The following is a 12,444-nucleotide window of genomic DNA, read 5'->3' on the forward strand; positions in this document are numbered from 1 at the left end:
TGCTCAGGGCTCCTCTATAAGTATTCAAAATGCGTAGGCTTCCCTAAAGTATGTTTGAGATGCTCTTATGAAGACTCAACGGTCTAATGCTACGCACTAAGCAGCGGTCCCCTACACGCCGATCGCACGGCAGCAAATAAAGCGGCTGTCTTCTATTCCTTTCATTGTTGTTGGCTTCTATCAGATGAATGTTTTTTCTGTGTCCAATGCTTCTATTTTTCTGCACCGTCACAAACGTCTTATTAGTACGTTTAAGGAGGTTTTCAAGACTGACAAAGTTTGCGTGAATATTTTCTTCAGGCTGTACGCATAGATACCGTTTTTCACAAATTGGCTTTCCTTACGCGGATGCGTGCAAGAAGGTGCATATCCGCAGCGTGCGTTCTTTATTCACATGCAAATACAATGAGGAAGTTTATTTGTGCTACGCCACCGCGAAACAGCGCAGGCAACGTTGTCCAGAGTACTCAAAGCGGCCTTTGTGCCCCGAATTTCTATACTAACCATCGTTAAAATAACGAACTGACTCTTAACCCGAACAGTTATGACATGCTTACGGTGTTGACGGCTTCATATACTCGCTCACAAACGCAATAAATGCTATACGTGACAGTTTCCAGTATAACAAGAATCAAAACCATTGAATATGTCAAAGCAGATCTTCATTGTTTTCCAACCCTTCCAGGTGTAAAGAACAAATCCTGGCCTACTCTGGATGGCGTACTATGAATTGTATAAAAATTACTCTTGTCCTGAACTGAGGACCCCGACCACTAACCAGCTAGATTTCACTGTTAAAAGAGTTTCCTCCTCCTGCTCCTCCTCCTTCTCCCCATCAATGCAGTTTTACTTACACGATCTGAATATTGCAAAGAAATGGCTCTGGGACATGTACCGAAATATCCCTCCAGGTCTGAACAAACACGGTGTTACTGTATTTTTACCGTACACGTGAGTAGTTTTGCTCAATAAGCCTCCATACTGATGAGAAGCCTGATATATAGTCAGAACGCACCTATACACACAGTAGGTTATTTGGAACTCAACCGACCGTTTTTGTGGCCCAAAATGCGTGTCGCCGTACTTTCGGCATACTGACAACATAAAGTGATGTGATACAATACTTTAGAGTTTTCGGTGGGTTGCGGAAACTGTTTTCCTATGCATACGATTAAATGCCTTCTGCCAAAGCGGAGAGCCCCGAAGGGCTGGAATTCGTTTTGGTCTTGCATTTTAGCTGTTGTGGGTTATTAGCAGCTAGCTGGTCCCTTCGTTCCAAAGATTGCTGAATACAGAAGCTGACGCCTAGCTCCTACTCTTCGCGCTCCGCACAGTACCGGCTTCGCAAAGAATGGGGCGACGGCGGCAATGTTTCTTTTGCAGCGGTATCTAAAAGTGTACTTAAAATCACGCCTTGAGCTAGTGTATGCAATTTGAAGTCTATCATTACGATAAAAAGTTACACACGCGCAAAGTGTTCTGCAGACGAACATCAGACGTCAACCGAGCGCAAAGAAACAGCTTGGAGTGCGAGTCCGGGTGAAGCAGACGACAAATACGAGAATCCCTAAGCCGACGTCACGGAGGCGCGCTTCGCAGCGCCGCCTGTGGTCGCGCTCACCGCCAATAGGGGGAGAAATGGCTGAAAACGCTGATTGGTCAACGTGTGTGACGTCATCAAAAATATGAATGACGTCATTATTTTTTTGGAGTTAGATTTGTTTGTTTAGTTGTTGTTTCTCTCCATAAATTGTTCCCTAGTCTTTGCTAAAGCGCTAGAATGCCTCCCAAGTCTGCCTACTCCCCACAGGAGGCTAGCTATGTCCCCGCGCTTGGACAAGTAATGGCGGAAAGCTCTTCAAGCGGGCTTCTTTGTGTTGTGGTTGCAGAAGTTCATCATGGTGTGGTGTGTTGAGTTTCAGCACACTGCACATGCCACTGGCTGCAGTAAAAAAGGTGAGACATCCATGTGATTTCTGTTATTAGTGCTCTCTTATTTTTATTTAGGCCTTCTTGTTTACTTTAAACATTCCTTTTACGTGAACTTTTTGGGCCCGGTTGTTTTGCTTCGGCAGAAGTTGCACGCTCCACGTGCGTCATTCCACGAACTCGGTGTTCAGGGGAAAAAAAAGGGAGATACAACAAGTTTTGAGGACAGATTTGTTCGTGGAGCGATCGCATGGTATTCCATATTTTTTCCTGTGTGGCGTGTGCAGGTATTGTGGCGCCTGTGCACTGAAATGACGACCGTCCCTGATGAAATGACGATCGCCCCTTTGTCCACCCTGTTCAGATCCTCAACCTTGGCAGCAAGGCGTACTTACTAATAACATTTCGAGACCGCTTCCAACATTCTACAATATAATAAGCTTAAGCGCGTGCCTATCGTGAAATTCCTGATAGCAGATTGAAATGCTGTGTTGACGTGGGCAGTGCATGCTTTAACGGCGGCGTGAATCATGCAAAATGGGTTTAGATTGCGATGTGGCGTGGCTACGCAGCGCAAGTGTGAAGGCCCGTTCGCACTTGCGACTGGAGCGATAGAAGCGACGCGATTGCTGTCCTTGGCGAAAAAAAATGGTCGAGACCAAAAGAACACGGAAAGCGGCAGAAACCTTGCCGCTTCTACCGCTCCAGTCGCAAGTGTGAATGGGCCTACCATCGTCCCACCAGAAACACATGTAGGTCATGTAATTGTCCTGTATTTACCATAGAATGCACTGCGTTTAATGCGTAATAAAATAAGCTGTATTCAAAAACTTAACCTAATCTGCAGTGGCTTACATGGAGTAAATTTGACACGTACGTTTCTATATTTTCGTGCGCCTTTTAAAAACCCTGTTGCAGTAAATGATTACTTGTGGCTTTGCCGGAATGTTTTCTTTTTCTTTACAGAGCCTGCCTGATAGTGCATCCGCCAGGTGGTTGTAAGTGCGAGGCTCCTACCAAATAAGGACAGAGTAACTCGCAACCCTTGCCTAATTACCTGGCACAGCAAAAAACTTTATGGCTGTGGCTATTCTCTTCTGAGGCAGCGCTCAATTACGCTGTTTTCCCTGGTTCCGGAAAGCGTAAAAAATAAATGCAATCACTAATTCATTAAAAACAAATAGTGATAAGTCGTTACAAAAAATGAGTGAAGAAAACATGGTAGTGCAAATGATTTGTTTTATAGAATACTTTTGGTAATAAGTCACTAGAAAAACGAAGTAATGAACAATAAGGTTGCCTGAAGGCTACAAATATTCAGCTTAATATTCCACATAAAAATGCACTTTTCGGCAAGCCCGCAATAACCATGCGCTGGCCTAAAATGACGCAGAATTGCATTGCGCACAAGATCATCTGTAACAAATCAATACGAACTGCGTTCTTGTAACCTCCACGTCAACAAAACGCGCAGCCTGAAGTGCTCGCCTGAATTCATCTTTCGAAACGCCCGTGTCCCAAAACGTTCGGTGTACAGAAAAGACCGAACCGAAGCGCCCTGTACCGAAACGTCATAGAGTTTGTTTCCGGTCGTGGTCACTGCATTTCTGATGAGGGCGAAATACATGAACGTGCTATATATGGGCCCTAAATCATAAAATTTACCACCGTTTTACAGGTCACAATTTTCTTTTTTAATGCTATAATGTGCTCCATGGAATAAATGAAGGTTCACCCGAGATTGTACAGGTTTGCTCCCGTTTCTTTGAGGTATGCAAAAAGGGAGCGGTGAGGCTTCCCAGGATGAAGGCCTGTTCGCCGCAGCAGGGGCGGATCCAGGCGACTGCTTATCGGGGGGGGGGGGGGGGGGGGGGGGGGAGGGGGGGGGAGGGGGGGGAGGAAGCAACTAATCAAAATGTCATGATTTGTACTCAGACGCACACAAAATTCTCTTTTCATCAACATATTGCATGCACCCATGTGACCAATTTAAAAGAGGCTCCCTCCTCGCTGATACTACTTGAAGGGGAAAAATTGGTAGTGGGGATAGCGATGAGCACGCTCCCACTAGGGCAGTGGTTGCGTTAGCCAATATCACGCCTAACAAAAAGAAGTGAGGGGTGTTTTGCTCGCCACGGACTGCGATTGTTCGCGCCAGGGTCTAAAAAAATTACGCGTGCCGAAAGAACAGCGTCGAGGAGGTGGAAGCGGGCGTGGATTGGTTAGTAGCGCGATCGCCCCTCCCTTCCTTTTGGATCCGCCACTGGCTCGAAGGTGTCGAACCCTCGATGCACAGCGCCAAGTAGGATACGGTCGCTGCCCCAACAATCGGCGCCCCACAACCGGGATCCAATTGGGATGGCATGTACCATACCTGCTAACTGTTTACGGTCGCAGGTGTGCGCCACAAGCAAGAGGCAGACCCAGAAGCTCCGAGTCACCAGTTTATTCCAAGAACTGTTCTAGAAATCTCTCGCTCTCTCTTTGGCCATGGCACGCGTAGCCCGCAACCTGGAACGGGACATCGCGGCTCGTTTTGCTATCTACGCTGACGACCTCACAGTGTGGGTTGACGCCGCCGACTACAAATGCACTGAAGACATGGCTACAGAATCGCAGACGGCAGCAAACAGCCTCTCAACCACTCTTCCAACCCTCGGCCTTGAGCTGGCACCAGAGAAGACAGAATTTTTCCCGGTCCACGGTCAGCACCAACCGCCCGCCAACATGCATCATACTATCTACATCGGCGAAACACCCATTGCTTCACATTGTGGCCATATCCGTCTACTAGGTGTTCCCTCGCCAGCCACAGCAGTGCTCGGCAATGAATAACGCAGCTGCGCAAAAACTGGAAACCGATGCTGCGCCTAATCTCTCGCCTTTCCAACAAATCTGGCGGCGCTAACCAATCGGCGTGTCTCACGCTCCCAAGGGCAGCAGCCGTCGGTCGTCTGACTCATGGCGCCCCGGCTTATGACCTCTCTTCGACTAACAAGACGCACTTAGCGGTGCTTTACCGGGCCATGCTTCGTACGATCACAGGCCTTCCGAAGCATACTCGCATTGACGCTCTTGAACGGGCTGCCCCAGTCCCTCCGATGGGAGAGCTCCTTGCGGAAGCCGTACAACAACATCGGCTTCGGCGGACACTAACACAACAGGGGACTGCACCAACTGCACTCTGTGCGTGGGACGAACGTGTACCTCCAGTACTTCCGTCGGCATCACCACCCCCTCCCCCTTGGTTAAGCCCGCCTGTTACAGTTGCTCACCAACGAACCGGAATTCCGCGCTCCCGTCGTACTGCTCGTGAAAAGGCCCTTCAGCGCGTCCTCGCAGCGAAATTGCCGGACGAGGTCGATGTTTTTACGGATGCTAGCCTCTCCCCTACCCATATGGGTGTGGCCTGGCGCTGCCCAGCTCGACCGGACCTGGACGGCTCCCTTACACGTGACGCTTTTAACTCGTCCCTCCTGGAAGCGGAACTCCAGAGCATCCTTACCGCACTGGATCATTTGACCTTCACTATTGCAATCCCGCCACCTCCACGCATCCGCATTCTCACAGATTCTCACCAAGCCCTCCAAGAGCTGCGCAAGCCCTTCACCGATCATTCAACAGTGCACCGAATCCAACATATGGCCATCATTCTGGCTCCGTAGTGGGATCACTACCCGTTTGGCATGGGTGACGGGTCACACGGATCCGTATGGGGGCAACCAGGCTGCACATGAAGCAGCACTGGAGCGTCTTGATAGCACCCCTCCCCTGGTCGACAATGCGTCGCCCTCCTCCCCATTCCCTCGCCTTCAACTAGATCACGCACGCCAGGCACAAAAGTGCCGTCTTTCTTCCGTTACCTCTCCTGGCTCTGGCTCCCCCGATGCCTCGCCCTGCAGGAAGTACCGTAATTACCCGATTTTAACGCGCCCGCGATTCTAACGCGCACCCGATTTTCCCGGCAAAAAACCGAAAAAACTTGACCCTCCGATTGTAACGCGCACGGAAATTTGTGAGCAAGAAAAACGAATGCGAGAGAAACGGGCGATTTATTTCTCGAAGTAATCTCACTCATCTCACTCCTCGTCGCTCTCCGCTGACAACATCTCGTCCTTGGTGGCGTCAAGCTCGTTCGCAATGCCACACTTCATAACGGACGTTCAACCATTGTCGATGGGATCGTGGCCCACGCCTCGCACGCCCATCCTGCGAGCTTCTCCAGAGGCGCATGCTTCAGCCGACCGCTCATTTTGAACGCGTGAGAGCCGCTGCTGCCACTGCTGTTATCAAGCGCGCAAGTGGAACGATTTGACAGTTTGTGTGAACGCCGATAGAAAGGCCTAGGCGCCTATGCTTCCTGCGTACAAAAAATCGTTGCTAGAAGCTTTAGCGCCATCTTGAGATGGTGATGGCGATGGGCCGGACGAAATTTCCGTTGTTTCGGCAGTTTCAGTTTCGTATCCGATTCTAACGCGCATGCGATTTTTCGACCTATTTTTTCGGAAAAAAAGTGCTCGTTAGAATCGGGTAATTACGGTATTCGTCAACAAAGCCAGGGGTCTCCACCTCCTTACTGTCGCACCGCCGTATGACCGTATTCGCCACCCTTCACCACCTAACCTGGCGCTGCTCCGCGTTTTCACTGTACCGACCTATCCTCACCAATGCTATGCCTCCCGATGCCTCAGAAGATGATCCTCCATTTGAAGATCCAAATTTTATCAGAGCCCTTGGGCTGTTCGGCGTAGAGAGTGGTCTGTCAAGATTAGTGTAGAATGGGGCCTACTCTGGTCGTGAAAATCCCCTAATGGTAGATCTTCACCTTAGCCTGACCTCCGCGGTCTGAAGGGAACTCCTGTGCGGTCTTCATGGACGCATCATCTTTTTAACTGGGCTACTCCTCCCTTCCCCTCCTTCCCCTCCTTCCCCTACCCCTATTTTGGCCGCATGGCCTTCCTTCGATTAATAAAGGACTACAACAACAACATTCTCATCGAACACAGCTTCTATCACGTCACACCCCGTTTACCTTATCTGATATATCAGACAACATAGACCGCGGTGAGCTTCTTTGGGAGCTTGCTAGCCTCGCAATTAAGAGTGGTCTGGCGCGGGTCGTCTAGCAGGGCGACGCCTAGTCCGTCACACTGACTGAAAGACTGTGAAGTGTGAATAAGTTTGAAATGTGAAGTGTGAAATGTGAACTGAGTGTGAACTAAGTGTGAACTGTGAAGTGCTAACTAAGAGCTCTAATATTCCCCTTCCCATCCAAACCCCAACCACCCCCTCATTGGCTATGGCCTTCCTTTCAAATAAAAGCTTCAACTAACTCTCTTTCAGGCGCCTTACCCGCGATGTTCCTGCGGGTGCATTTTTTAGGGAGGTGTTGTATGGGCAACCTCCAAGGTCGCGTGGCATCCGCAGCAACATCGCGGGCAAGGCGCCTGAAAGAGAGAGCGAGAGATTTCTAGAACAGTGCTTGGAATAAACTGCTGACGTGGAGCTTATGGATCTGCCTCTTGCTTGTGGCGCACACCTGCGACCGTCCTTAAAACCACCCCTGAAGTGGCCCAGTAACACACGCCGCCGCCATTCACTTGAAGTACGGTATCCCCATTGAAACCTAAACGAGATATAGAACACGATTAAAAAAAAAAAAAAAAAAACACCAGCGCTGGTGTCGTTCCCCTTTCTTATTCATGCCTAATTTTGCGTTTCGAAGATGCATATTCAACTAGCTTGCCCCTTCATTTTGCTATCTGGTACTCCCGTCGCAATGAGGGTCATTGAAATCACCAGCCATTAATTGATTCGCGCGAACAGAATATAATTTGCACAGGTTCCTTTGTGGATATGTCAGTAAAGTATTTTAAAATGCTCAGCAAGCCATCCGCTCTTTGGCAATGGTGCCACTTAGATATGGCCTCGATATATTGTCCAATCTGGAAACAAGGAGATAGCCTGTTTCATGGTGATATTATCGCTAGATAAATGCCGCGGTTACAATTTGGGTGCTAAAACATCAAACCGCGAGACTCTGGTTTAACCGCAAGGCTTTAATTAGATTGTGCTCACAGGAACTGTTCTTGTGACGGTGACAAAAAAAAGAGTCAGCGAGAGAACGCGGTGGTTTCGATGTCTACTTCGAGGTCATAAGTGCTACGAACTCGTCGTAGTTAATTTGGCCGTCACCGTCGACGTCGGCTTCTCGTATCATTGCGTCGACTTCTTCGTTTGTCAGTTTTTCTCCCAGAGTGGTCATCACGTGCCGAAGCTCCGCCGCAGTGATGAACCCGTTCCCGTCCCTGTCGAAAACCTACGCAAAAAGAAAATTTGCGTGTTAAGACGCCATGCATCATGGAGGAAAAAAAAAACTTTTTTCCCCTCCATGCCATGCATGTACATGTCATGAATCATATAAAGCAAGGCTTAATCGTGCTGTGCTGGGTTAATTGACAGGTTTCCGATTGCAAAACTTCCACTAGCGTCAAGCCGATGTCCCGACAGGCATGAAACAGGAGTTGACTAAACACAGCCCCACTCTCTGTCCCAGGACACAAAAGGTGTTGCGCATGCGATGATCTGATCCTGGATCTCGAAGAAATGTGTAATTAAAGTGCTCCGTTGATCCAAGGTTGAATTGAATTCACAAGTCACATTAATATCAATGAGGACTGCGAAATTCACCAGCTTTATTTATAAGAAGTATTCTTGCAAGAAAGACATCGGTGATAAACAAAATCATGATTTTATGGATACATGTTCCTCTCATAGGTGAAAAGGGGTAGCTATAGCAGGCTGTCCCCCATACCTAATATAGCATCAACTTCTACAAGATACCTGACCCCATATGTTAGCAGCCGATTTCGTCGTTTGGAGCCCACTGCATTCGTAATGCACCAATTAAGCCACTTTAGTCAAAATTTCCAGCAAGAGCTAGCTCCCCAGCAATTATTCATACAATAGCTATACAATTGATAACGCTTTAATATTATTTCGCATTACACCAGTGAACTGCCGAAATCTGTTAACACGGATGCAGGCATTGCAGAGCAAACGCAAACTGGTCCGACCTATTTATCTTTTAGGTCTTAAAAGTTGATTATCTTCCAAGCGTATCCTTGGCTCGTGACGCACCTATAAAAAAAGCGTTTGGCATATCCTAGACTTGTTTCGCGCTGCAAGGACGTTCTAAGAACCAGACAGGAAAGGAGAATTCGATAAACGACCATATCAATGAACTGGCGAACTAAACGCGACGAATGCCCGGCGTTGTCTGATGTCGGGTCGCGCACGTGAGCAGGCATATAGCTTGTTTTGTCAAAAGTTCACTGAAAGCTCTTTCGGACTGGCGAGGCAAATCTTTCCCTAGCGGCGTCGACTGCCAGCCCTGGATTGCACCCGAAAAAAAAAAAAATTGCGGAGCAGGAGAGAGAAAAACTGGGCGCTATAGCTACAGGAGTCGTAGCGGCAATCATTAGATCAATACCGTAATTACCCGATTCTAACGCGCACCCGATTTTCCTGACAAAAAACCGATAAAACTTGCACCTCCGATTGTAACGCGCACGGAACTGTGTGAGCAAGAAAAACGAATGCGAGAGAAACGGGTGATTTATTTCCCGAAGTAATCTCACTCATCTCACTCCTCGTCGCTCTGCGCTGACCACAACATCTCATCCTCGGTGCCGTCAAGCGCGTTCGCGATGCCACACTTCTGAACTAACGGTCAACCATGGTCGATGGGATCGTGGCCCACGCCTCACGCCCATCCCGCGAGCTTCTCCAGAGGCGCACGCTTCAGCCGACCGCTCGTTTTGAACGCGTGAGAGCCGCTGCTGCCATTGCTGTTATCAAGCGCGCAAGTGGAACGATTTGACGATTTGTGCGAACGCCGATAGAAAAGCCTAGGCGCCTATGCTTCCTGCGTCCGAAAAATCGTTGCTAAAAAAGCTCTAGTGCCATCTTGACATGGCGATGGTGATGGGTGGGACGAAATTTCCGCTGTTTCGGTTTCGTATCCGATTCTAACGCGCATGCGATTTTTCCACCTATTTTTCTGGAAAAAAAGTGCGCGTTAGAATCGGGTAAGTACGGTATGTTTCCCGCGGGTACACTGCGTTCAGGATGTTGAGGCAAATAGATATTAAGTTCGGCCGTTCTTAAGTTAGTTCGGCCAAAGGAGACAAATCGCACGAATATCGTTATGCCGGTTACACGCGGGAGCAAAAAAAAAAAAAAAAAAAAGTGGGAGTGGACTTCCACATACGCAGCGTGGGAGACCCTGCGCATCCACGTCGGGGCGCTAGGCGATCACAAGCAGACACGTACGCACCGGCGAGGTCTGCATGCACCCCCCCATGCTCTGTCCGCGGAGGCCGAAGACTCACCTTGAAGGCTTCGCGGATCTCCTCTTCGGTGTCCATGGTGCGCGCCTTCTTGGTCATCATGGCGAGGAACTCCGGGAAGTCGATGGTGCCGTTGTTGTCGATGTCCACCTCGGCGATCATGTCCTTGAGCTCGGCCTCGGTCGGGTTCTGGCCCAGGGCGCGCATCACGGTGCCCAGCTCCTTGGTGGTGATCACGCCGTCGCCGTCCTTGTCGAACAGCGCGAACGCCTCGCGGAACTCGGCGATCACGTCCTCGGAGAGCTGCATGCCGGCCGGTAGCGTCACGGACAGTGCCGCCGGCTTGCTGCTGCTGCTGCCGCTGGCCTTCTTCGAGGGCTCCTTCTTCGTCTTCTTGGCGCCCTTCTCGCTGGAAGACGCCTTGCCCGCGTCGGCCTGCGCCGCCGGTGCTGAGCCTGTCGTGCCTGCAGCCGGTGCTCCCTCTTTGGAGGCGGCCTGGGGCGCGTCCGAGCCTTCCTGCGACTGCGGTGGTTTGCGGCGGCCCGAGGAGCGCTTCATGCGCGCGCCGCTCGCGGGCCCACACACGCGCCCTCGCTGCGACCGCGTGCGCACCCGCAGGTCTCTTCGTGGCATGCTTCTATCGTCCCGATATGGCCAATCGCCTCACGCCCACGACCATATATACTACTCGGATAGCCGCGGCCTGCTCTCTTCGCCGCTTTGCCGTGGTTCAGAGGGTTCCCTAAAAGCTAAATACGTATTTCGACTAAAGCCGGACTGAAGTAAAATGTTTTCGTCCATCATTGTAGCGTCCGCACTAAGGGACAGGTTTAGAAGGAAGGACATGCCATTAGCTCGATGGAGGGACGAAATAAGAAAATTCGGAGGCAAGGAATGGACTCGGGAAGAGGCCAGGTCTGGCTGGAGGTCAATGGGAGAGGCCTTCGCCCTACAGTGGAGCTAAACGGGCTGATAATGGTGATGGTAACTATAGCATGCCTCGACTTGCAAATCAGGACCAATGAAAACATTAAATAAGAAATAAACATTTTCACCCGCTGCTGCTTTGGTTGCAAATAGCGAGCGTTGTGGAAAGCGCCGTGCCGTAGGGCAACGGCGTGACGTGCTGGGAGCGCGGCTGTAGCTGCGCATCATATGAAGGCGGCAGCTCACATATTTCTGGATCGTGGATCTCCACGATTCCCATAAGTTGTAACGAGTGGCGTGACCACGCATGGTATATGTAGCTTGCGACAGGGACATAATTATCGGCACGCTTTAATGATAGGCGGCGTTGGTGTCCTGGTATAACTAAGGTCCCCAGGGACCTTAGGTATAACACCCCTCCCCCCTCCTCTCCCGAAAGCCAGTGTGTGAAGCCTCCCGTAATCTAACAGCGAAGCTGCTTAGAAAATCGTTATTTTGTGTGTCCGCTGTTGAAAATACCAAGAAAATTCTGAGCGCAAGTAAGGGCGTGCCTCGCGGCGACCGCCCAGCGTCCCCGGCGCACGTTTGTCAAGCCAAGCATACCCACTTAGAAAGATTGGCCAAAACTGCGGTGACCGCAGGGCAGTTAAAAAAAATCCAAGAAAATTCCTAGCGCTCGTGTGTGCGTGCCTCGCGGCGACCGCCCAGCGTCCCCGGCGCACGTTTGCCAAGCGAAGCATGCCCACCCAGAAAGATTGGAAAAAAAAAAAAAAACCTCCAGCGTTCGCCGTAGTTGTGGCAACACTTGCTTGGAACAAGAAAGACACGTCATAGCGTATGCCCCTCCAAGGTGACGTCCAATGATTATGGTACTCCCAAAACAATGAAGGACGCTCACACTTTTAGTAACGACGGAGTAAATGTCGTTGCGGCAGCGAAGAAGCAGCAAATCGGCTGCAATTGTGGACTCAAACCGATGTGATGGTCGTAAAGGTTGCACCCAGCTTCGCTACCTTCAAGTCTTATGCGTTAGTGCGAGCTTCCTTCATTTTTTCCGGTTTATAACTCTTGCACAAAGGTTGCCGCCACTGGCGGATCCAGAGGGGGGGTCCGGATGTCCTGACCCCCCCCTCAATTTGGGAATTTGTACCACCTAGAAGATGACCCCTCAGGTCGTAGAAAAAGTCTAGTTTAATATTTTTTTCTATTTCTTGTATTTATGGTTTGAAATATTTCA

At 49.9% G+C, this 12,444-nt stretch overlaps 1 protein-coding gene across 1 annotated transcript; it reads right to left on the minus strand.

Moving 5' to 3' along the window:
- Window positions 1–8,037: 8,037 nt before the first annotated feature.
- LOC144167640 (calmodulin-like) lies at window positions 8,038–11,348 on the minus strand. Its single transcript, XM_077696830.1, has 2 exons — window positions 10,323–11,348; window positions 8,038–8,248 (listed from the first exon to the last, which is right to left on the minus strand). Exons 1-2 carry the CDS (start codon window positions 10,911–10,913, stop codon window positions 8,072–8,074), a joined length of 768 nt encoding a protein of 255 aa, XP_077552956.1. The 5' UTR covers window positions 10,914–11,348; the 3' UTR covers window positions 8,038–8,071.
- Between the last annotated feature and the right edge of the window lie 1,096 nt (window positions 11,349–12,444).

The sequence above is a fragment of the Haemaphysalis longicornis genome, unplaced genomic scaffold (assembly GCF_048455015.1).
Source record: "Haemaphysalis longicornis isolate Haplotype H1 unplaced genomic scaffold, Haemaphysalis longicornis Haplotype H1 scaffold_2, whole genome shotgun sequence".
NCBI lineage: Eukaryota > Metazoa > Arthropoda > Arachnida > Ixodida > Ixodidae > Haemaphysalis > Haemaphysalis longicornis.